The 24,627-nt window shown below is 42.2% G+C and overlaps 1 protein-coding gene across 2 annotated transcripts; it reads right to left on the bottom strand.

Moving 5' to 3' along the window:
• Window positions 1-459: 459 nt before the first annotated feature.
• lancl1 (LanC antibiotic synthetase component C-like 1 (bacterial)) lies at window positions 460-10,311 on the bottom strand. 2 transcript variants are annotated; one of them, XM_004562567.4, is made up of 10 exons: window positions 10,199-10,311; window positions 9,722-9,868; window positions 9,515-9,632; window positions 8,311-8,521; window positions 7,335-7,482; window positions 7,041-7,187; window positions 6,453-6,635; window positions 4,068-4,244; window positions 3,215-3,287; window positions 460-1,191 (listed from the first exon to the last, which is right to left on the bottom strand). In XM_004562567.4, exons 2-10 carry the CDS (start codon window positions 9,806-9,808, stop codon window positions 1,115-1,117), a joined length of 1,221 nt encoding a protein of 406 aa, XP_004562624.1. In that variant the 5' UTR covers window positions 9,809-9,868; window positions 10,199-10,311; the 3' UTR covers window positions 460-1,114. The 2 variants fall into 2 exon arrangements, with proteins under 2 accessions (XP_004562624.1, XP_004562625.1); XM_004562568.4 differs by having other exon boundaries at window positions 10,191-10,310.
• Window positions 10,312-24,627: the final 14,316 nt, after the last annotated feature.

The raw sequence follows: 24,627 nt of genomic DNA, 5'->3' as shown, positions 1-24,627 counted from the left end.
CCAAAAGGAAGGAAAGACACTTATAGTGCTGCTAGGCTGCCTAAGTTGTCATCGTCTATGTAACACAAAGCAATCAGCTGCTGAGCATCAGAACGGACACGTTGGAAGATACTTGTAGGAGCGCGTGAACCACAGTGAAGCACATGCCTTTGGAGACCACTCCCCTCCTGGACAGATGAGCTCTATTTTTACTCTCATTCCCACTGGTGGTATTGAGTTTCTCCTACGCTGCGTTTGCTCTGCGAAGACTGAGGTCTCAAGACTCCCTGGTACAGTAGCCACCTCCCCCTTCACCACCTCCTCCTACCAAGCTGGCCGTGGGTCATAAAGAAGCTCTGGCAGGGAGCTTAAAAAAGAGAGATGGCATTGTGTTGCTGCTTGGTACATGAGCCTTATATGGAAAAGACTGGATTAGATGAGCTAATGGTCCCACAGAGGAAGAAAAAGAGAAAATTCAACTCATTGCAATACAATATTTATCACTTAAAGCCAGTTTAAACCCAAACTTTGCTTGCATACACCAAATGATAATGAAAAAAAAAAAAACATCTGATGAGATATAAATACACTGCTAATGAAGTCACCACTGAGTGAACTTTGTGGCTCTCTGCTGCCCCTCTGTGCTTTTTCTTCACCGCTGCACAACATCGACAAACTAGGCAGCTGCGTTACGTCTGGTGCAACGCAACGGAGCATTGCACCAGACATTTCTACACCCAAAAAAGACAATAGAAAACAAAAGCATTTAAACTTACAGAGAGCAGACAGATATATACAGCTAAGTGCTAAAAAAAAATTACAGTCAGCTTTCCCATGTTTTCATTTTAAAATTAGTTCCCTTCCTTTTAGTTCACAGAGCAGGAGTTGCTGGGGCATGCTAGGGAAGCTCACAACCTTGACACGTTTCCAAAACATTACAGGAAATGTATTGTTAATAACACATGACGTTTCCAGGTGGGAAAAGCAGGAAAAACATGGCACAATGTCTGAATGTTGAATTAAAAGCCAGCCGTCATGACTGCGGTGCCCATGTGTGACAAAGAGCAGAGCGGTGTGGGTCTTCTTATTCAATGATTTCCAGTGTGGGTCTGGGATCATTACCCGCAGACACTTTCTACACCTCAAAGGCCGGGAAGCGGGCGCTCATTGGATGCAGAAGGTCAGCCAGGAAGTAGATGGTTCCTGCCATGCCTGATAAGAAGAAGGGACACTGTTTAGTTAGTTTAGTTTCCGTAGATACACGACCAATAATATGGCCTCCCCAGTCAGCTAGCTGTGGTCTCATGCATGTATCACTTATTCCTATCAGATGAATTATATACTTTACTTATGAGTCATTATGGGTTTTTTTATACAGTTATATTTGAATGATTACCAAAGCAGGACTTTGAATCGTCTCTAAAACAGACTACCCAGACAGCTGGAGCTGACTGCTGTTGCTAGAGACTGAACTGAACCTCTCCACCATGTTTCTGCTGTTGGGGCAGAAATCCAAAGACTGAAGATTCTGGTATTTTATTTATATGTTTCTCTAATAAAAACACATTCGTCTGTGTGTTGTACACAAATATAACTATAGCATTATCTCATAATTTAATATTGCAGTGGATACATCCACTACCACTGAAAACTGACCTTGGTAAGGCAGCTTATCAGTTTTCTACATTCACTTAGTAACAGAGAATCAGTTTGGTTGATGTAATTATTAGAAAGCTGATATTTGTACCCTTTTTGTTAAACCTGCAACCCTGGCTGCTTTAACACTGCACTGCAGAAAGTATTCACTCACCCATTCAAAATCAGGTGTTCCAAAAGTTTCCATGGCAACAGGTGTATAAAATCAAACACCTAGGCCTGCAGACTGCTTCTAGCAGCTCAGTGACTTCCAGAGTGGTACTGTGATAAGATGGCATGTGTGCAACAAGTCCAGTCGTGAAAGTTCCTCACTACTAAATATTCCACAGTCAGCTGTTAGTGGGATTATAGCAAAATGGAAGCAATTGGGAATGCTAACAACTCAGACATCGAGTGGTAGATGGTAGAGTGCGTTGAAGTGGATGGTGCGCAGAGGTCACCAACGTTTTGCACAGTCAATCGCTACAGACCTCCAAACTTCATGTGGCTTCTGATTAGTTCAAGAACAGTATGGAGAGAGCTTTATGGAATTGGTTTCCACGCTGAGACGTGTTCCCTGGAGTGACGAATCACACTTCTCCATCCACTCTTGGTTGGGCGGTTGCCAGGGGAATGGTACTCCATGAACTTCACTGTGCCAAGTGTAAAGTTTGGTGGAGGGGGAGCCAAGGTGTGGGCTTGTCTTTCAGAAGTTGAGCTTGGCCCCTTGGTTCCCATAAAAAGAAATCTTAATGCTTCAGACTACAAAGACATTTTGACCATGTCATGCTCCTAACTTTGTGGGAACAATTTGGGGATGGACCCTTCCTGTTCCAACGTGACTGCACACCAGTGAACAAAGCAAGGTCCATAAAGACATGGATGTGCACGTTTGGTGTGGAAGAAGTTGACTGGCCTTCACAGAGTGCTGACCTTAACCCGACAGAACAGCTTTGGGATGAATTAGAGCGGAGACTGTGAGCCAGGCCTTCTAGTCCAACATCAGTGTCTGACCTCACAAATGTGCTTCTGGAAGAACGGTCAGTAATTCCCATAAACACTCCTAAACCTGTGGAAAGACTTCCAGGAAGAGTTGAAACTGTTATAGCTGCGAAAGCATGATCTGACATCATATTAAACCCGATGGGTTAAGAATGGGATGTCGCTCAAGTTCATGTGTTTGTGAAGGCAGACGAGTGAATACTTCTGGCAGTACATTGTGCATTTATGTGTGAGGGACAGATGAACATGTGTGAAGCAGCTGGCTGTGATTACAAGTTCATATTTCTTACCACAGAAGCCAATTTAGCTCCTTTCAAAATAATCTTATTCAATTTCCACTGCACTACTCCTGTAATCTCACAGCATGACTCATTTATTTGCACTTGTAATTCTTACTACAATGTAAGCCATGCCTGCAACCTGGCAACAGCAAGTCTTAAATATCTAACAATGTACCAAACCCAGAAAAATGGCATCACTAAAAATGTAGTGCTTAGTTTACCTTGTAATCTGTGACACATGTAACAAAAACTTAAAAAATGCCCTTTTGTGCATAACATGATATTTTTGGAAGGTTGGATCTGCCATTATGCATTACCTTCAAAGAGAGAGAAGGGAGTGTCTGGTGTCCGACATCCATGTTTGCCGTAGTTCATACACCAGTCTGCAAACTGCAGCGAAAGAGAAAGTAATGTTACAACAGTAATGACACTGGACCGCTTATCCGTCTCCGGAGAACAGCGAGCAAATGTCAACAAGTCCTAAAAATCGGGCCCTTCTCTGTGAAATCCGAGCATCTGTCGATGTATCGGATTACGACCACAATGTTGTGCTTGGAGGCAGGCAACACATCTGAAGAGTCTATTTCCATCTATGAATAGATTCATATTAATGAAAGCACATGTGGAACTCTTGCCATCTGGAGTGCATCCAAGACCAGCTCGCTAGCGGCTAGCGAGCCACGCTTTGACGCCAACTCGCACAGACAGCGACCGACCTGCTGTCAATAAACATAAAAGGCCCTGCCTCTCACATGCCCATCGTTTCTGGAATAATTTTCAATTTTAGGGCTGGCGAGTGACCAACTACGTTCTGATTGGTTAAGCTTTGAACTGAAGTTCAATATGACTTTTGCGTCTCACATCAAAGTCGTTGAGTGTCGAGGGAGGACGCGACGGAGACTCAAAAATGGAATTATAAAAGGACTTCTCGTGGCTTTCTACAAACACATTAAAATTTCAGGGATAAAAAACGTCCTGCTCTTATGAGGAACCCCTAGTCATAACTCTACAGCGTCAGACAGTGGAGGCATTAATCAAGCCTTTGGACACTAATTATGATGGATGCACTGCTGGTGCGACGCAATTAATATTTGCGGTTATTTGATCAGACGACTGGCCGCTGCAGCCCAGGAGTGATTACATTATTAAAGAGCTTTTATGTCCTCTCACCATGCAGGCTCTGTACAGGTGCTTCGGATCCTGCGTATGCCGGTACAACGCCAAGAAAGTGTAGGCGTTACCAGCCGCGCCGTGGCACAGGCCGTAGCCCTTTTTCAGCAGGCCGTACCACCACACCACCTCCCCGCACTGCAGAGCGTCGCCCAGGTACTGAGGAACTCTGAAAGCCTGGAATGAGGGACATGTCATCATCTTAACTGTGATAAGCATAAAGCAGATCTTGATTTCTGTGAGATCTGAATTAAAAAAAACCTCCAAGTTAAAAAGAGAACCTCAGCGGTACTGTATAAACGATACCCTCTGTCTCATGTAGCACGATAAGTTAAGAAATACTACAAATAAACTGTTCTGTGGATATGTTCTGTGAGGACTGTTTGTCCTTTAAATGTCATTCATTGGCAATATTATTCAATTTAGACAGAAAAGGGAGAATTTTATGAGATTAAAACATGACTCTACTTCACCACAAGATGGCACTATGAGTCTTTCGATGACCCCTGTGTTTCTCAGACAGTGGTTTTTAACAAAGTACCCCACAGAACCCCTTTAATTTGTCAGTTAGGCTTAGCTAACTGTTTATAACCATCCATAAGTAACAACTTATTTCAACCCTTTACCCGCAGCTTTTAGTGACTATTCCAGTTAACAGCTGCCCACAATGTTTAGTGACTGGTTTGAATAGAATAGAATAGAATAGAATAGAATAGAATAGAATAGCCTTTATTGTCATTGTACAGAGTACAACGAAATTGGAGTGCCACTCCCTTGGTGCAAGTTTCAATAATAAATATAAATGTAAAATATAAAAAGTACAAAAAAACAATCGTAAGTACTCAAACAATAGTATGTACAATATATACAGGATAGCAGCATTAATATAATGACAGTATGACAGGTGAACTGCTTATCCACCAGTTCACCTAGCTAAAGTACTGTGCAAAAGTCTTGAGCCACCCCTCATTTCATTATATGTTGCTAGGAAATCTGGAAATAGGTGCCGACAAGGAGCAAAATATAATGAGCTGAAAGATGGCTCAAAACTTTTGCACAGTTATGCATTTTAACTATTTAACTTTATGGACAGTTAACAAAAATATTAATGCAGTTTAATCTTTAAATTCATACTTACAGCTAACACATTGTGGGGATTAGAGAAATATTTTGCTGCTATTGTTAATAATCATCATCATTACCATTGCATTAATAATTAATATTGATATTGTATTCAGATGTTTAAACATATTGGTACCCAATTAGCCTTTATTACAGGTGCAGCTATAACCACTTTAAACTGTTGAGTTAAATCAATAATCTTAAATGCTTTTGAATGCTTGTTATAATCTTAAATGTGTATGTGCTGATTCTGTTGGGTTATAAAAGAAAGGCCTAACTCTGAGTACACTCTGTGCCAAAGTAGACAGGAAGCGCAGGCTTTTGCAGAGTGTGCTTGTGAAAGTGGAACTAAAGCAGAGTCTAAGTGTAAGTTACTTTGAGGAGCTGTTGGGAGGATGCTATTTGAATAACCAGGTTATTCATTATTGTCTTTTATACATTTATATCTTTTGATTAAGCTTTTAGTAGAAGTTCTTGATTAAAACATTTATTCAACATATTACAAATATAGTTTCAGTTAGGTTATTATGCACATGAGAATTGGCCTCTCTTCTCATAAGACAAAGTTCGTGTGAGGTCGAGCCACACACGCACACACACGCACACACACACACGTACACATACACACACTTACACAGCAGTTAGACTCAGGGGTAGGTGAAGGTTCAAATAATATTTTGTAAAAGCTTGCAACTGCAAAATTGTGCCTGCAAAAGAACAGTTTGTTGCATGTGTGCCTGATGTTCCAGACGATAAGCGAGCGTCCGGCAGCGACAGGAAGACACCTGGGATGGAGACAAGGCGATGTTGTTTTGCAAACTGTGTTAAAAGTCATTGTGGTTTTGATTTGACGTATGCATATATTGTATCTGCTTAACGCATGAGGGGGCGTTATAAATTTCCCTGATAAAAACAACTGATTGTGTATTGTTCGAGAGAGATCGATGCTGATTGTGTAACAGTGTTCATGTCTCCACGCGTGTTCAGTAAAATCATCGTTTGACTCCACCCGGCTGGATCAGTGTTGTTATTTTGGAATTCCTCCTGTATCCCTCCTCAATATTTGAACCCTAACAACATCCATACAACTGCACTTTTATGCATTACTTTTAGCCAACTGCTGACTTTTCTGCTTAACACTGTTCCGGTGAACAGACTAACTAAATGCAGTTTCATGTAGGACCTGGTACACAAACAGACTGAACAGACTCACTGTTTCTTTCTGCAAATGAGTAATCAAATTTTCAAGCTCTCAGTCTTTACCTTGTAGGCCTGCAGGAGCATGTACACGACCCCCGGAGATCCGTGGCACCAGTGCACCAGCAGGTCTCGATCGTCCCCCATGCAGGGAGGGTAGTTTCCCGAGGGGAACTTAAGACGGCAGACGTGGTCGACGCTGGGTTTCACCAGCCTGTGCACGAGCTCCTCCGAGAACACAAAGCCAGGCTGTGAAGGAGGGGTAAGATCAAGTTCAGCGGAGGGAAAAAAAGGTGACAGGTGGCAACTTTGGTAGAGCGCGAGGTACCCTGGAAACAGACAGATTAGCTTCTGCACAAGAGCACTTATTAGAAAGTTAACTTTGGAGCTAGCATAATTAACTTTTTAGATGGCATAACAAATATTTGCAGGCTTGGCTTCTTAAACGAGGAGAGGGATTTGTATGTTTTCTTTGATTCTTAGAACTGAAAATTTAATAACTTCAGCTTTCAGAGTTCTTGGTGCAGCCATAGATCCCTTCGAATGAAAGTGCATACACCGAATTACTGCAAAACCACAGAAAATTATTTCCCATACGGCCTGCACAAGCACAAGACTACTCCACTTGCATCTAAAACCAGGATCCTGTTCCACCTGCATGAGGAAGTAGTAGATGCCAGCCAGGCCGTGGGCGGCCCCCACATACTGCTCCTGGTACCACTCGTACATCAGGGGGCTCTGGTTCTGGACCCGGAACTTCCTACTGAGGTGCTCACCCGATTCCAGCACAGCCTGGGTGATCTGCGGAAAGAAGCAAAAATATAAATTAGTGGAGATAAATGAGAGAAAATGGTTTAAACCTAGAGGTTTCTATGGCAACTGTCGCTCTCACAAAGAAAATACAACAAAATAAAAAACTTTGGACTGAGCGCACTGTTTCTGAATCACCTGTTGGATGTATCCATCTGGAATCCTGTCTTTTCCAAGCTGCTGGTTGATGAAGACCAGTGAGTAGAGGTAGCCCACCCGCCCATACAGCAGCTCGTCTGGCAGCCCGCCCGAACCCTTCACCACCGTCTGGTGGTACTGCATCAGCCTGGTGGAGAGGCACAGGAAGTTTGTGACAGATTTTTTGCACCACTGAACCACATCTTAAAATAGACCTTCTATTTATGACGACCTATAAGCGCGTACAATTAATTATATCATAAATGCGATTCCTGCTCCGGCAGTTAAATGAACTAGATCCGGACCATTAAGCTGGAAATTAAACTGGTCCAATCGGCTCCATTCGAGTGCATTTGATTCATACTGCAGATACTTAATAAAGCTGTAATAGCCTCAATAATACTAAGTGCAGTTGTATTGAAGAAAACATGCTGGCACGCAACACAATGATGTAGGCTATACAAACTGCATATTTTAATGGCTACGGAGGGGGGGTGGGGGGGGTCTAAATTATTAACAGGGACAAAATGTTTCTTTTTGCAGCTCACAGGCTCAGACTGGTGCTCTATGTGTTTCACAACATCATGGAGGAGATCCCCACAGAGGCAGACGTGCCTCTAACCTGTAACAGAAGACTCTCAAGGAGAAGTCTTTCACAGGAGGTGAGGTTTTGCAGGGAAACAATGCTGCAAATGTGAGTGCTAAAGAGCGTTTCAGTAACAGTGGAGTGACGTTACACAGCAAATCCATAAAATAAAAAGCCTTTTTCAGTATTTTCTTTAGTGCATTTGACATTTTTTGGGCCAGGAAAACTATCGCCTGTCAAACAGGAGAAGAAATCTGGCATCAAAACACATTTTCCTAAAGAGAAACCTCCCAAGAAAGGAGAAAACTGCTGCAGACACAGTGGTGGTTACGTAGTACACTTTAATGTACACCTAAATTCATTACTTATACCGACTTATATGAGGCTGACCTGTTGATGCACTCGTCGCTCTCTTGCACTCTCTGAAGGCGATAGAAGACGACAGCAGCCACGGCCAGCGGCCCTGCATCCCCACACAGGAAGGTGACGTCATGGCGCCGGGTCAGGCACTTGAGGCTCTGGGTGACATGCTCGAGAGCTTTGTGAAGGAACGAGGGCTCCCTGAACACATCATGGAGGTGCAGATAGAGCAGGGCGATGCCTTTTAAGACACAATATTGAAAGTTTGGAAAGCGCCCCAAAATTTTTTCTTAATTTAAAGGTATACTGTATCTTGCAATTAGATGCTAGTAGATTTCAGTCAACTGAGTTTTGTTTTCTTAGCCCTCCCATTTCAATTGCATAATCCTAGCTACCATCGCTGCTTTAGGACAAACAACTCTGGCTGCCATTTATTTGTACTGAATGTATTTGTACTGTTTACCTCAGCTGTCAATGCTATTCAAGACGAAGAACAAGTGTCCACCTTTATTTACTCTGAGAGGCTGTAAAAGTCTAATATGAGTCCATGAGTCCATTAAGCCCCCTTCTGTCTAATGACAGTGATACTGAGGTGAGTTGTTGAGGATATCCTGAACTTTTCCAAGCACTGCTGTTTTTGCTGCTGTTAGCCTCTGCTAGCTGCTGTTAGCAAGCCTTACCAAAATGTTCTTTGAAGCAGCTCTAACATTGTTGTACCTGGACACTTAAACAACTCTTATAAAACTACTGTTGATTGGAGACAAAGTATGATTTTTAGGACACTCAAGCCTAACATTAGCTGGCTTAATGTTGGCTTAGCAAGAAGGTCCAGGGTTTGAATCCACCATCTGGCCGGAGACTTTCTGTGTGGAGTTTGGATGTTCTCTCTGTGTATGCGTGGTCAAAAGACAAGACTGCCCACAGTCCAAAGACATGCAGTTAGTGGAGTTAAGTTAGTGGAGGTTAAAGGTTATGCTAAATGGCACCACGGCACTCGCTCATATGTATTATTAATTAATTAATTAATTACGTTTAGAAGAAGGTATCAGTCTGTTGGAAGACATAATTACACAATAATTCATGTTCATTAGTAGTCCACATAAAAAAAAGAAGGTCTCACTGAAGTAAAGCTGCATACAGGTAAACGGCAGAACAGTCTCACAGCATGTGCACAGTTACGTGCATTTCCCTGCTACTTGACTTATTTATCCCAGCTGTGTAATGCTATCATCACCTGCCCAGCCAGTGTAAGCAGTGCAGTCTCTGGGATCAGCAGACCTAAGCCCATTCTCCATGACACCTAACAGCTCGCTGATCTTGCTGCTCAGCCGCTGGGCAAACTCTGGTGTGAGCTAAGGGTTTAAAAAAATACAAAACAAAAACTGTAAATATCATGGTGGACATGAAAGACATGCTCGCACACTTCTTTTTAATGCATTACCTTTCCCTGAAAGTCAAAAAACGCCTGTGTGGATGCGAGGCTCCCATCATAGTCGGGGTAGGGATTCTTCAAGGCTCTTGTGTCCATTTTCAGAGCCTTGTTACTGCTGCTGCGCTGTTTTTTATTTTATTTGGGTCAGAAAATAATCTGCAGGGAAAAGAGGCAATGTAAAAGCCGCAAGAAGCACAGACGAAGATCGTGTAATAGAAGCAAGACTAAAAATAGCAAATTATCGATCCTGTAACATAGAATATAAAACAACACGGAGCATCGAGCCTGCTAGGCAGAGCTCCACACCCCCACACACCAACTCATGACAGCTAAGCTCAACTACGCTGCTTCTGATTACGCAGCTGAAGCTAGCTGCTAACATTAGCCGCTAGCTGCAAGGTTATGTTGTTATAAAGTAATGAACGACTTTATACCTTCAAATTATGACAGGGTGAGAAAATAAAATAGAAATTTGCACCTTGGTACCTTTGCAAGCGCTGCACTGTTGGTGTTTACTCTTCTTTGTCTTCACTTTTAGCTGACGGTACATCCGCACTGCTTTGCTCACTACTGACACCTCCTGCGGCAGGAGTGGTACTGCAGCTCAGAAACTCAGGGACGTCAAACTCATTTTGTATCGTGGCGTGAGCCACCTACACAGCGCAGTTTGATCTGAAGTGTGCCAGAAACTCCCCTTTCTGTCAGTGTACATGAGGTTAAGTACACATATAATCCCGGAGATATCTTAATATACGAAAAAGAAGTGCAGTTTCAACTCAGTTTCTCAGTTTTTCAACTGATAAAGCTGATCTACTCTATCAGCATGACTCTTTGGGCTTAAATTGTATGAAAGAAATTTGTAAAATTACAAAAAGAAGAAGAAGAAAGCCTCTGGTTGCTCATTGCCTAGACTGTCCTGTAAATATAAAAATATTTTTGTTGATTCATTGAAAATGTCCTACTTTTTAAACAGTCTAAAACAGGACTACCAACACTAACAAGGACACTAGCAATAAGCAGAACTAGAAAAAGATGAATCAGGAGGAATAAGGAGGGAGAAATGGTCTCTTCCTGTAACACCATTACCCTTCTGGGGGTTGTGTTGTTGCCTGTCCAGTGCACCAGCTGTCAGATTCATTTTCACCAAAGCTGCTGAAATTGGTTCACAACACTGTGCACTTCCTAACTGGACACACTGAGATCCCTGGAGTTCTTGTGCAGTTTAAATGTACCATAATCCTAGGAGGATCTAACATGCCATGGTGCGTTTATTAAAGGAAAATGATACAGTGAGTTGTGCAGCCTACTTCCACTCCTCGCTTTTAGTTTTAATTACCTCTGCTAAGCTGTGTCCCAGTGCCATTAGATACAGTTTAACTTCACCATGAATTAAGTGGTGATTTATGGCCTGATAAACATCAGTGTTTCCGCAGTCAGAAAACTGCACCAACAACCTTATTTAGGAGTTTAGAGTGACTGTCACACAGGTGTCTAATCCCAGGCATTTCAGCCCATCATCAGATCTTTATGGTAATTGCTCAGTCACAGTCGCCTACGACAGTGAACCCGCCTCAGCTAATCTTGTCACCTTTTTTGTAATTTTATGATTAAAGACTCCACACTGGTGAGTCTAATGACTTCCAATATAAATAGAAAGGCCTAAATGCCTGGGCACGAGGTGTAGCGCAGGTCACACAAACTGCTACCATGGAAACATCATGTGCCACCAATCTGCTCTTGACCTTCTGCAGAGCTCAAACCACATGGTATTATTCCTGTGGATGGTGATGATAATTACTGTAGTCACAGGGAAGTGATATTGATTGGCATTCTGCTGAGCTTCCTAGCATATTCTGACTTATTGCAGAGATAGAAGTTGCCCCCAGATCTGCAGTCTTCTTTTTGTGAGAAGAGGACATTGTTATGGCACGGCGATATTAGAGATTGCAATGGGATGCATCCTCTGAAGGGCTTTGATCGTTCTCGGGTTTAAGACTTTAAAATACATCAAAACTGAATCCTAATTAAACTATAAACCAGCTATGCTAGTCTTACTTCAATAGGTTCCCGCAAGAGTACAGGCGAATGTTCGTACCAACAGTCCTTTGTGACTAAATTTTCAGCCTATTTGATGTTTTTTGATTATGATGCAAATGCTTTTAAGATAACATCAAAGTTTTGCAAGCCTTGAATTGCAGAGTTTTTAGCACTCATCTTAACTTGATGTAACATTTTTTTTTCCCGAATCGCTTATCAGCAGGATTGTTTGTTGTCCTTCCCCACCCCCCATCTTGATGACTCATGTGACCTTGTCTTTGAAAAGTGCAAATGAAGCTGACGATTAGATTAGCGCCCGATTTGCTTCAGTCATCACTGTCATTCTTTTGTTTTTCTGTTTACCGCTCTGCTTTTTATGTCTGTGTATGCTCCATTATTTCCTTTCAGTTAGAGAAACTTGGCTCTCCCAGTCATTTCCATATCAATTGACCGGGCTGCAGGTGAAGGCTACTCATGCAGTACAAAGTACAGAGCCTTTGCCCATATACCTCGGGACTGTTTTACCTTGCCTTCGGGGACAAGGAATGGAAATGAGGTTCCGAAATGCGACAAGATTCAGAAGGAGACCTTGGGGCTTGATTAGAGCTTCGCGATGAAAGACACATTATTGAACCGAGTCTCCCTCCCACTGTGCTGCCAGGAGAAATGACTTCATGGAGGAAAACATTAAATAGATGTGAGATTGATCATTTGTTTGTGTTTCTAGGCCAGAATAACATTCGAGCTGACACCAAATCAGGCACTTAAACCTAATTTTACTGTATCATAATGCTAACATTATTGCTGTGAGCAAGATTTTTCATGGATAAAGATGATGGAACTGTATATTAGTTCTCATTGGCGGAAAATGTCATTTAAAAAAGAACAAAACCAGCAATATGTTGATTATTGTGTATTTGTATGTGTAGTCAAAGCTGTTATCTCCTTGCCAAAGACTTCAGTGTTCAGCAAGCAACTCGTCAACACTGTCATTGCCAACATCAGCTTTGTAGGATGCTCACTGTGATTTTGATCCCTGTAAACAGATAGCTGTATATGAGTAATGCAGCATCTTTAGCTAAGGGACAGGATTTTAGTAGCAGAAGCTGTTTTTTTCTGCTTGTAGGCTGAGGCTTGTTTGAGCAGGATTTAGCTTCATGCAGGTAAACAGACTATACTTTTTATACAGGAAGTTTGGGCATTCTTCTTAGATTCCTATATTGGCTAGTTGGTGCATTAAGTACTTATTTACCAAATAAGTTTAGTGAATTAGCATGCTAACATTAGCTAAATTAGCATAAAGTAGAGAGGAGCTAAATGAGGAGCAAATAACAAACTGCTGTTTTATATAAAAAACCTATTTTTAACAAATAACAGTTTTCATAAATAGAGAATACTGTAAATGTTGGTAAAAAACTTTAACAGCAAATTAAAAGGTAAAATTTAGGCCTTTTTTTTTAGGTCAATGCTGCAGGGCAACAATTTTACTGCAAAATGACACTGACACTCAGGAACCTTGCTTTAGTACAGGAATATAGCCAGAATACAACAACTTGAGTCAAGTTCCCTATTGCAAGGAGACACATCGCTCATGAGGGCTCATCCCAAACATGAATGTTACAGTTTTTCTCAAATGTTAAAACACAAAAGCCAATCCTGTAACCCAAATGACCAGTAGTCTAAACACATTTACTAAATGTAGCCACCATATTCCAGTGCCATAAACACATGTCACATGAAGACACAATTCACAAAACACAACCCTCTGTACTCATAAATCTAAACACATCTTTCCTTGCTAAAACACATGTTGCAAAACAACTCTGCTCATATTCTCAAATGAAAGCCCATGTGATGCAAAATGCTTGCCACAGTCACCAATCTTTGAACACAGGGAACACACCTGGCGTCATTCACTACACACAATGACTCAAAATTGAAGACACTTGTTGCTAATGCTGTACCCACATGTAAAAGCAAGTTCAGAGTGCACAGTATGCTGAAGATTCCAAACAAACACAATGGATGAAGGCAGAGTCAGGGGAAGAGGAATTTGATGCAGAGGAGGGAGAAGAGCTGGCCCTGGAAGAAGAGGAGCAGGCCAGCGAGGAAGAGGAGTTCAAAGGAGAGGAGGAAGAGGAGCGACCAACGAGGAAGAGGAGAAGGCCAACATGGGAGAGGAGAAGGTCCAGGAGGGAGAGCAAGACAACCTCGCACCATCATTACTGACGAGATGCGAGCAACAGCTCAGCAACATGATGCCGCACAGTGATTGTGGTGTGTGTGTGTGTGAATAACGTAAATAAAAAAACTTCACACCCTGTTCATGTTTTCAAGATTACTGTTGTGTGCAATAGATTCTGTTTTTGCATTGAGTTGTGTTACAGTAGTGTACGTACATGCAGGATTTTCTATAGATTTATACTACTCATATGAAACTCACAAATCTAAATGCCTAATCCTCTGCAGAGATCTACGACGATCCGTTACTGTATAGTTTCTAAAAATATGCATTGGCAGTTATGAAACAAAGAACCTTCTCACAAATTGAGCATTGTGTTTTCAATTGTTTTGCTGTAGTGTGTAATGATGTGTATAGTGTTTACATTTTTGAAAGCTTCGAGCTGCTCTTTTGGTGTGAAAGTTTGAGTTTTGCAGTGGGAAGGTGTGGTTGTGTTTATGTAGCTTTAGAAAAGGGTGTTGTGTTTAGACATTGGAGAACATGGTGGAAACGTTTGTGAAATGTGTTTTAGCATTTGAGAAAAACTGAAATGAGAAAGCCTGGCAGTCTGCACTCTAATTCATACCAAAGGTTTTCTCTTGGGTTGAGTTTGGGATTCTGTGCAGGCCTGTCAAGTTCTCCCACCCAAACCTCACTCATCCATGTCTTTATGGACTGTGTTTTGTGCACAGGTTTGCATTCATGTTGGAACTGGACTTGTTGCACAGGTGGCATCCTTTCATGGACCATGCTGGAATTCACTGAGATCTTGAGAGCGACCCATTTTTCATAAATGTTTGTAGAAGCAGTCTACATGCCGAGGTGCTTTTATACACCCATGGCCATGGAAGTGATTGGAACACCTGAAATAAATGACTTGGATGACTGACTGAATACTTTTGGTAGTGTAGTGCATTTAATGTTTATGCTTTACATATACTTGACAAGACAAGCAGTATACACTTATTGCTATTTGTCTAGGACTTGGAGGCAAAACACTTTTAAATAGTGTGTTTTTTTTATCTAGTATGTCTATTTTACTGAGACACACTAGAAGTAATACCTTAGCTCTTTGTTCACAGCTGCTGAATACAATCCAAGTGACCTCGACACAACGTGACAGCCCGACAAACTGAACTTTGGATAATTTCTGATTGATTTACCCAGTCACCCATCACCTCCCTCTCTCACTGCCTCTCTCGGTTTCCCGCCACTCCTTTATATTCACGTGGACGGCCGGCCTGCTGCTACAGTGAGTGAACGCTGCCAGAGGAGAGTCTCTGCAGACTCCAAACTGTGATGCACAAAGTCAACCACTTGACCCCCGGCTGTAGCCTGCAGCGTATTCCTCTACTCGCTCTCCAAAAGAGAGGAAAAAACAAAGATCTTCAGAGACACAAAGAGGCGCTTTCTGTTCTCTGTTGTCCAGCACTGCGGCTAGAGGTTGTGGGTGAATTAAATTCTACTATTCACAATCACTGCTATGCCAGGGGGTGTATTGTGTTACAGTTTTTTCTGAATGCTTAAACCCTAACTGTGATTCCTGTAGCACAATCTCTAAAACTATTCAGACTTATAGCAAAACCACTCACTGAGTTTGCAAAACTAAAAGCACAAAAACTGCTTTGCACTCAGTTTGCAATTTTGTAACACACACTTTGCAAAACTGTAGGCACAATTCACTGCACAACACTCAATTACCAAATTTCCAACACACTCCTAGCAAAAGTATACACATGTATGGCTATCATTAACACTAATTTGCCAACTGTCTGGCACACTTTCACATGTGAAAACTTTTTTAGATAATTAGTTCACTTTGCAATCAGCCCAAGCACTATAATACAGGTAAGCTGTGTGTGCGGAGTACAATGGAGGGAGCAGAAAGAGTGAGAAGTAGAGGAGGCCGAAGAAGAGGACGTGGAGGTGAAGAAGTAGGATGAAGAGGACGACAAGGACAAGGAGGAGCAAGAGGAAGACGAGGAGGGGGAAGAGGAAGATGAGGAGGGGGGAGAGGAAGGGTAGGAAGAGTAAGAAATAGAATTGCTGATGACATCAGAGCTACAATAGTGGACCATGTAATCAACCGTGGAATGACCCTGAGGGAAGCTGGCCAACGGGTCCAGCCTAACTCGAGCCGCTACACTGTAGCAAGCACCATAAGGACATCTTGAAATGAGAATCGGTTAGTACAGTCACTTCGCACAAAGATTTGTAGCACTGCCATATGCCAGTGAGAAACACACCAATACCATTGATGTGAAAATACTGAAATTGTTACTTTACAGAATTGCTAGATGACCAGATGCTGGGGCAGAGGAAGCATGTTCACTGCAGACCAAGTAACCCATAGAGTCATTATGGCGATTGCAAATAATCCTATACTTGGAAATAAACACTTGTGTTTGTTTTGATGTGTTTGAATAAACACCAGTACTTGAAGTTTGGATCCCTCTATGCTTATGGATCTATGACAGAAGTATGAGCTCAAACTGACATAGCCTACCTTGTGCACAGAGAAAGCAAAAGCCAGATGTGTTTTGTATTCATACCATCAGTGTGCAGTTGGCGCATTGTGTGCTAAGTAGATGATGGCTTGTGTGTACTGTTTGATACGGAAACACCATTTTTACGAAGGTGTGAAGAGTTAATCTAGCTGTGTTTGCTTTTGCAAGAGAACTACAATGTTTTGATGATTGGGTGACAGGTTTTCTTATTTGTGTGAAGAGTTTTGCAAAATTAGCCAATAGTTACAAAAAAAGCTGCTTAAGCAATCAGAAAAAACTGTAATGCAGAGATGCACAAAGCTTGCTTTAGACATTTATTTTGCCTTTTAAGAGCAGGTTTGGTCACAGTAACAAACACAGCTGTGTGATTATAGGACACTAGCAAAGCTGGATCTTCTTTCCACTCAGTCTGTTGGAAAACATCTTTTTATCACAAAGCCTGGCGGCGATATCTGCTGCACTCGGTCCTTTCAGTGAGCCCGCCTTTGTGATAAATCTTTTTTTGACCCGCAATTTCACCTCCTCTCGATCATAGGTTTAGATACAGCTCCCACAAAGGGGCTGACACAGCACCTGAGAGTATTTCCTTTCACCACCTTCCATTCGCACCTTCCTCATGCAGCAGAAGTTATTTAACCATAGCAAAAGACATGACTAAAACCCTCAATTTGAGGAGTGGTACAAACAGAGGAGGGAAAGCTAGTAGTCCTCCTTTCTCCCTTTTTCCCTCTCTAAGTGGTCGGGATCCATTTCGATCCCGGAGAACGGCCTGACAGCTGAGATAAAGAACATTCTGGTCTCTGACATGCTGCCATGGCCCCATCTGTGGCGGCGCTAAAAATACACGCAGTCTGGTGTCGCCATACCAGTCAACTGTCTAGGAGAGGGAAGGAGGTAAAGGGGGGAGGAAAGAACTGAGAGAAAGAGAGGTGCAGACAGATACAAGTCGAATCATTTGAGATGGAGCAGAGGGAAAAGAGGAACGACTGAAACGAGCGAGAGAAAGATAGAGAGGATGAATGAAAGCAATAGAGAAGAAATAGATAAGGGAGCACAAAGGAGAGCGAGGAGGGTGCTGTGTGCTCACTGTAATATTGCTATCTCAGGAAAGAGACATGAGCAGTGTACACGAGTTATACCACAGTGCTAAACCTCCTGGGCTCATCCAGTACATGACAAGCAAACACAGAGCGGCGAACAGGCAGATATGAAACTCTGTGGATTTGATCCCATTTGAAGAAATATGTAATATAGAACGACTGTGCAGGTCGCAGAGCACCGAGGCACAAGACATAATTAGATAAATTGTGAATGTGTGTGCAGAAATATATGGTCAAGATATGTCTATGACCAAAATTTATCATCATAAACTTGATTTAAATGATAGATGTAGTAATGTGATGTCACTCACTGGTTTCTGGATTACTCATTTTGAAGCTTCGGTGTCTTTTTGTCTTTTGGTGTCACAAGTCACTACATCTGGGCAACTGGCATTCTCGGTTAGGCCCCACACAAGTCTAGAGACCAATTGGAGACTGATTGGCAACCAAAGGTCAAATCGACCAGTTGATGAGTGGTTGCTTGCAGTCGCTAGGAGAATTTGGTAAAAACTATGCTATCAACGAAAGGAAACACGAGGAGAGTTTTTGTGCAGCATGTTCTTAAAAAAAAGTATCTGTATTTTATTTATACAAGGACGACACATATTACCATTGCTACATTCAAGCAAAAGGCAGCTGATGTAATGTACACAGGTTTTTCAGATTTGCAGACTCTTTGCGACTGATTTCACTCAGCAACAGCCTCCAGCAGCCACTCGCCAGTTGGTTAGGGAATGAAGATTTTTCCCGGTGGACAGGGTGATGATTGCAGAACTGAATTTGAAAGCACTGCAAAGTGGAATTGATGTAAAGGAAAAGGAGTGACTGCAGATCTTTCTTATTGGATGTACCCGTTAACAGTTACACAAACCAACAAACCAACAAGACCTACCTGGCAAACTCTGGTTGCTAGGTAGTGTGTGGTCCTCAACCGCTTGATGAGTGGTTCCTGGAGGTTGCTGTAAGCTGTTGCTGGGTGAAATCGGTCGCAAAGAGTCTGCAAATCTTTGACATTGAAGAATTTGCAAACATGACACAAACTGGAAACCAAGAACAATCACCTTCAGAGTAAAAGTTGTGCCTTACCTTTGCAACCAACATGATTTACAAGACTTCTACTTTGAAGACAAAATTCCTCTAGTTCTGGCTTTTGCTGCACTTGGTACGTTTTTGCAGACAAGTCTTCCTCTTTTACTCCAAATACTTCAAGGTCCAAATGAGAGCGACCAAAGGATTTCAGTGTAGCACTGTCGACATCTTTGTGACCAATTTCTTCTTGTAACAGCAAGCAACCACTTGCCTACTGGTCAGGGAATCCCTAAAGACCAGCGAGTTACCAAATGGTCTCTAGTCCTGTTTGACTGGGGCCTAACTTACTTATTATTTACATAGCCAGCCAGGGTTGTTGGGCTAAAATCTAGCCCAGCCACCATGCACCACGGACATGGAAAACCCACACAGAGACACATATCCACAGAGAAAAGCCCCAGCAGATTGGCATGAACCCAGAAGGCAAGAGTTGAAGAGTTGAAGTCTGACCATTGCATCACCAATAGCCTATGATGTAGAAACAGAAATTCAGAAATGGTACTATCACACAGTTTGTTGAGTATAGTGCCTCCAACTGAAGCAGCTTCAATGTTTACTTCCACTTAAACGTAAGAGGAGAATAAAACTTTATGAAGTTTGCTTGCTAACTGAAAAGGTTTTGCAAATTAAAAAGCAGCAACTTTAATGCAACAACCAAGCGAAACTATCAGCTTCAGCTCTTTTCAACTAATACAAACATTATCATCAGTGACACAGTTTTAATCAAAATGAAATGAATGCAGACAAAGAAAGCTGATTACAGTCCACGCACACAGTTTTACATCCACCCCTCCCTGCCCCCTCTGAAAGTGAGTTATGAAAATTTGATCAGGGTCTTAATCTAAACAGCGCTTGTCTCTGCTTGCACTTTAACGGCAGCCTGCGTGACGAGGGAACAGGCTAATCAGAGAGGCATTTAATGTGTGGATGAAAAGGAGCTGTGGCAGAATGCTGCTGTTTTCCCTGTCAACATCCTCATCGTGGCTCTGCCAGTGTTGCACGTGGAAAGCATGTTTCCCACCTCAGCTTGCTCTTTTACACGCTCATAAAAGGTGCAGCTGTCTTTGGTTGATAGTTGGGGACACGGACAGCTTGTGGTCAGTGTCCACAGTGACACAAACAAACAAACAAACAAACAAACAAACAAACAAACAAACAAACAAACAAACAAACAAACAAACAAACAAACAAACAAACAAACAAACAGTGTTTCATCAACAATTTACACCACTAGGTGGAGTCCTTGCAGCGATTTGGCCTTCTTTGATGTATTTACCCTCATATACTGTAGTCCCTGCTGGTGCTTAGTGTGTGATTGCTTACTTCATCATTGCTATGACCATGGATATCAATTTCCTTCCTTTAAAGAAAATTTGAGCCTATTGTCTGCAGTGACATTAACTCTGTATTTGATTGTTTCTTTTGCCCTCCTCCTTCTTCAGTATTTGGCTGTGCAGGCTAAACCCCATGTACAGCCATGCCGAGTGCCCTCCCTCCCCCCTGATGGTTGATCCTCAGCAACTGGGACTGTTTAGCTTTCCTAATTAGAGAGCAAATGCTAAGCACTTGCACAGCCTCCCTGAGTGGACTTAATAAACAGGATCCTCATTAAAAGGCACCACACTGATGCACAAAAAGACGAGGGCATCCTGAACAACATCCATCGCACCATTGCCATACCACCCACATCCACCCGTGCTCTCTATACTTCTTTTTCTTTGGTTACATACAGGACAAGTAATGGGTGGGGGGAGGGTAAAGAAGGGTTTCGATTCTTGATTTGTGGACAACCTGTTGGTAGCTCAGAGCTGGAGTGATAAAAGCCGTTACACAATAGCTGTAGAAAAAGTACAAGTGAGTGAAACAGGTTGAAGAGGAAAGCAACAGCAGATTCTGACAAAAGCAGCTGATGAGTCACCAGATTTAAAATGAGTGTTTGATGTGTTTTTGTTATACAGGTGAATGCATCATTGTACTTGCAAAAGAGACAAACAGTATGCACTTGAAACCACTGAAGGCTTGGATGTAATTTCAGCGTATTTACAGGTGACATTAAATGTGAACTTATGATAAAATTAACAATATTCATCTACCTCTTGCTGCTCTGTGAGCAGTTAGGCACAGCGCTGCTTTTGAGTTATCCACACTGATGTTCAGCACGTAGCATGTTTATCTATTGTATGCACCACCACCATGCACCTGCCGTTAGCTCTGCAGGTATAATTATCAGATTCTGGTTTGATGACAGTGCTAGAAGTCACATGAAATTTATTATGGCTTCATAATAGGCAGCAAAATCTGGGACTAAACAATGAAGTCAAAATCGGAAAATTGCAATGCCGCAAGTGGCCACTGTAAGCTGAAATAACTTGACTGTGAATGACTTAATCAGTGTAACACACTGTTGTGGAAATGTTTTAGACCACTCTTTTATACAGTGTTTCTTCAGTTTATTGAGATTTGCAGGCATTCGTTCATGCAAAGCTCTCTTAAGGTCCCACTGCATCTGTCAGGTTGAGGAGTTTGACTGGGCCATTGCACTTCTTTTCTTTTCCAGCTATTTGTTTAGAGTTTTGCTGCTGTGCTTGGGATCATTGTCCTGCTGGATGACTAAGTTTGGTCCACGCTTTATCTGTTAAACAGATGGCCTCACACTTGATTCTAGTATACAGAGGAGATTATGGTCAATTCAAGGATTTCCACCCAGGTCCTGTGGCTTGTAAACAAACTCTAATCATCACTCTTCCACTACCGTGCTGGTATGAGGTGTTTGTGCTAATATGTTGTGTTTGGTTTTGGTGCATTATGGCCACACAGCTCCACTTTGGCCTCGTCTATCCAAAATACATTGTTCCTGAAGTCTTGTGGTTTGTTGAGATGTAACTTTGCAAACCTTAGTTGTGCTTCAATTCAGGTTTTTTATTTTGTATGTTAATAAAATGCAACTGTACAACTAATGAAAGCACCATGCTAATAAAGCCAGAGGTACTTGATAACGGCATTCAGCCCTTTGACCAAATATGGTCAGTTAAGGCTCCAAAAGACCTGAGACTAATAGGTGATTCCGGTGGCCACTTTCATGTTCAATACAAACTCTATTACTTCATGACACTAGTTTAAATAATGACGAATGCCTATAAGCTTGTTCCACCTATGACCCACTGACTTCAAGTCACTACAAAGATCAGAGAGATACCTGAGAATACAATCAAAACTCCACCTTTAGCAGAAAATGTTGCAGTTTCTTTGGATAAAATATCCAAAGAAACTGATGAAGGTTTTAATTTCAGTTGTGTTCATTTCAGGCATGCAGATACTGTAGTTTTGCCGACTTTTGCAGAGAGTCACCCACTTACAAAACTTATGAGAGCAATGACATGATTGGGAAGCGGCACACGATTCTCATCGTTCTCCACCTCCCTTCTCTTTCGTCCCCCTGCAGAGAAGTTCTTGCTTCTCTGCAGGGTGGCAGGCTCAGACGCTCAGGCTAACCGTCGGTTAACAGGTAGAACTACCCGGAACCCCCTCAGAGAGTTAGAAGACACGCTGAGCTCGTCTCATCACTCAAAATCACATTAGTCCACTGTGCCTGAAAGCATCACAGCAAAAGAAGGGGGGGAGAAAACATCAAAGGCTGTTTACCTTTCTTATTCTCTGAGTTAATTTAGATGCACAACCTATGGGGAAACAGTTTTTATGTTAAATGAGGAACTTTAACATACAGTAGGTTGTGCACAAGCTAGAAACATTGTTTAACAGACAGACTAGAGACAGGATAACTGTATCACTGTAAGGCAAATGTGCATATTTATTGGCCAGTCTCATGGGATGTACAAGGAGGAAAATACCAGCCATCCCTTTAACCACCCAATATACCAGCTACTATATCAGGTTAAACCACTTGTTAACACAAATATCAACCAATCACATGGCAGCAACTTAATGCATTTTGGTATATGGAAACGTTCAAACTGAGCATCAGAATGGGGAAGCATGGTGACTTAAGTGACTTTGAATGTTACATAGCTGACGTCAGAAACTGCTGATCTCCTGGGGTTTTGGACTTCCAACACTATGCCAGATGCCTAATTCTTTGAGTATTCGCAGCTTTTCATTTCAGCCAACACCTCATAATATTTAACTGTAAAAGCATTATTTTTGAGCAATGTGAGTACTGCATGCCACAGATTGACAATAAAAATGTAGAATAGAGTAAAAACAGCTGATTGGAGACTTTGGCAGAAACCTCTGAAGGAACCTTCTACTTCCTTGACTTTGAAAAATGTTTGTGGGACTAAATACTCCAGGTGCTGTGAATGTGACTAGTAACAGGTCATCTTCACAGTTGGTGAATGCAGAAGGTTTGAGAATGTGACACATCAAAGAAAAAAAAGAAAAAAAATCCGGATTAACTGTGGAGAAGACAGCAAAATCTTTGATGTGGAAAACAGATAACCAGCTTGTGGGGAACAAGCCGCAACTGAACATCACTACAGATGATCCGGCACCCAAAGAAAAGAGATAAAAACAAAACAAACCAATTCAGCAGACAGTATTGTGAAAGCTGTCTGTCTTAAGGCTTCAGCTGGACCAGGGATGTTAACAGCTTTCAGCGCGATTGAGTCACTGGTGGGGAAAAGTTGTCAAATGCATCAATCATTTGAAGGACTAACATCCTGTGTTTTTCTCAACTTCCTGTAAGCATGAACAGAAGCTACAGCTTGCTTATACGTTCTTATGTGATAGTGTTGATGTGCTCATGTGTGAACTCTTTTTTCTTTTGCACATTTCTTGTATTGTGGCCTATATCCAATCCAACCGGGACGGCCGATTTCTCGACTAGAAACAGATGTGAAGACTAGGAAAAATGATTTGAAAGTGGACATAGAGCTCTGTGCCTCGAATCCCTATTTTGATATTTGTCAGCAAACCAGCGGCAAGGCCATAGTAACCGAAGCGTGTTTTCTGAAAAAGCCTGTGTCTTGTCGTAGCTGCATGACTCATGCTGAGCTGCCATGCAGACTGCCCTTTGCCTCCCCCCCTCTCTTCTGTGCCTCCTCTCATCTCTGGTCCATCTCTCTCTGCATCCCCACCACCCTCTCCCGCCTCCCCTCTCCTCCCAACCGTGCTTAAATCTTTTGAAGCGCAGATGTGGGCTGACAGTGGTTATTTCTTATCACGCCACGACAGTTTTATGTGTCACAAGCGCTCAATACACATTGGATAGAAGCAGTACAGGGTCATTATGAATCCCAACACCTTGGCGGGGCGTTCGAGACCTGGCCATCCCGGGACCTGCCAATACTGTCATGTTTTATACTCATCCCTCCCACAACCCCACACACTTGGGGTTTGTGTGCTCACGAAGCCTTGTCTGTCCAGGGGAGGTTTCACGGGGTTACAGCCACCAGCTATAGCCATTCCCAGCACATTGCCCTCTCCAAAGCTGGAGGGTCAGCATCAGAGCCCTTGGCGTAAACAACACAAAAGGGGCAAAGTAGTAATGCATAGAGAGCACAGCCTTCTGTGCTACCCAATGATCTTTTGGCTGACTGAACATTCAAAATCACAGAGAATCTTAATAGTAAACACTTTCTGGAAGTGCTGATAAAGCAAGGGAAGGGCCATTATACAAGAAAGTTAACAGCACAGCTTACCGGCTGAATGCTTTAATTTTGTTTAAAACACACTACAAAATTAAAGGCTTGGAGGTCTAATGCTGTTTAAGCAGGCCTGTTGAGGCTCTGCAAATCCCAGCTGGCCACAACAGGCTGCAACTCACAAATGAGCATTTCCTCGACTCGTAGACAGAAATACAACTGTGTATGAAATACTTTCTAAGCTGATCTGTTCAGCAAAGCATTTAGCATTACAAACAGTGTTTACTTTCTGCTCTGTGCTTAAACATGGACACCATTAAAATGTTTACATGTGCTGCAAAAGCTAAAAAATGAGGATTTT

The sequence above is a fragment of the Maylandia zebra genome, linkage group LG23, assembly GCF_041146795.1.
Source record: "Maylandia zebra isolate NMK-2024a linkage group LG23, Mzebra_GT3a, whole genome shotgun sequence".
In the NCBI taxonomy this organism is placed as follows: domain Eukaryota; kingdom Metazoa; phylum Chordata; class Actinopteri; order Cichliformes; family Cichlidae; genus Maylandia; species Maylandia zebra.
Note: the sequence above shows the minus strand (reverse complement) of the source record. Positions and strands in the feature narration are given on the sequence as shown.

Coding starts and splice junctions, on each gene's coding strand:
- lancl1 (XM_004562567.4), bottom strand. CDS start 9,808: ATGGACACAAGAGCCTTGAAGAATCCCTACCCCGACTATGATGGGAGC. Junction 9,633..9,721: donor TTTTTGACTTTCAGGGAAAG/GTAATGCATTAA, acceptor TTAAACCCTTAG/CTCACACCAGAGTTTGCCCA. Junction 7,188..7,334: donor CAGATGGATACATCCAACAG/GTGATTCAGAAA, acceptor TTCTTTCCGCAG/ATCACCCAGGCTGTGCTGGA.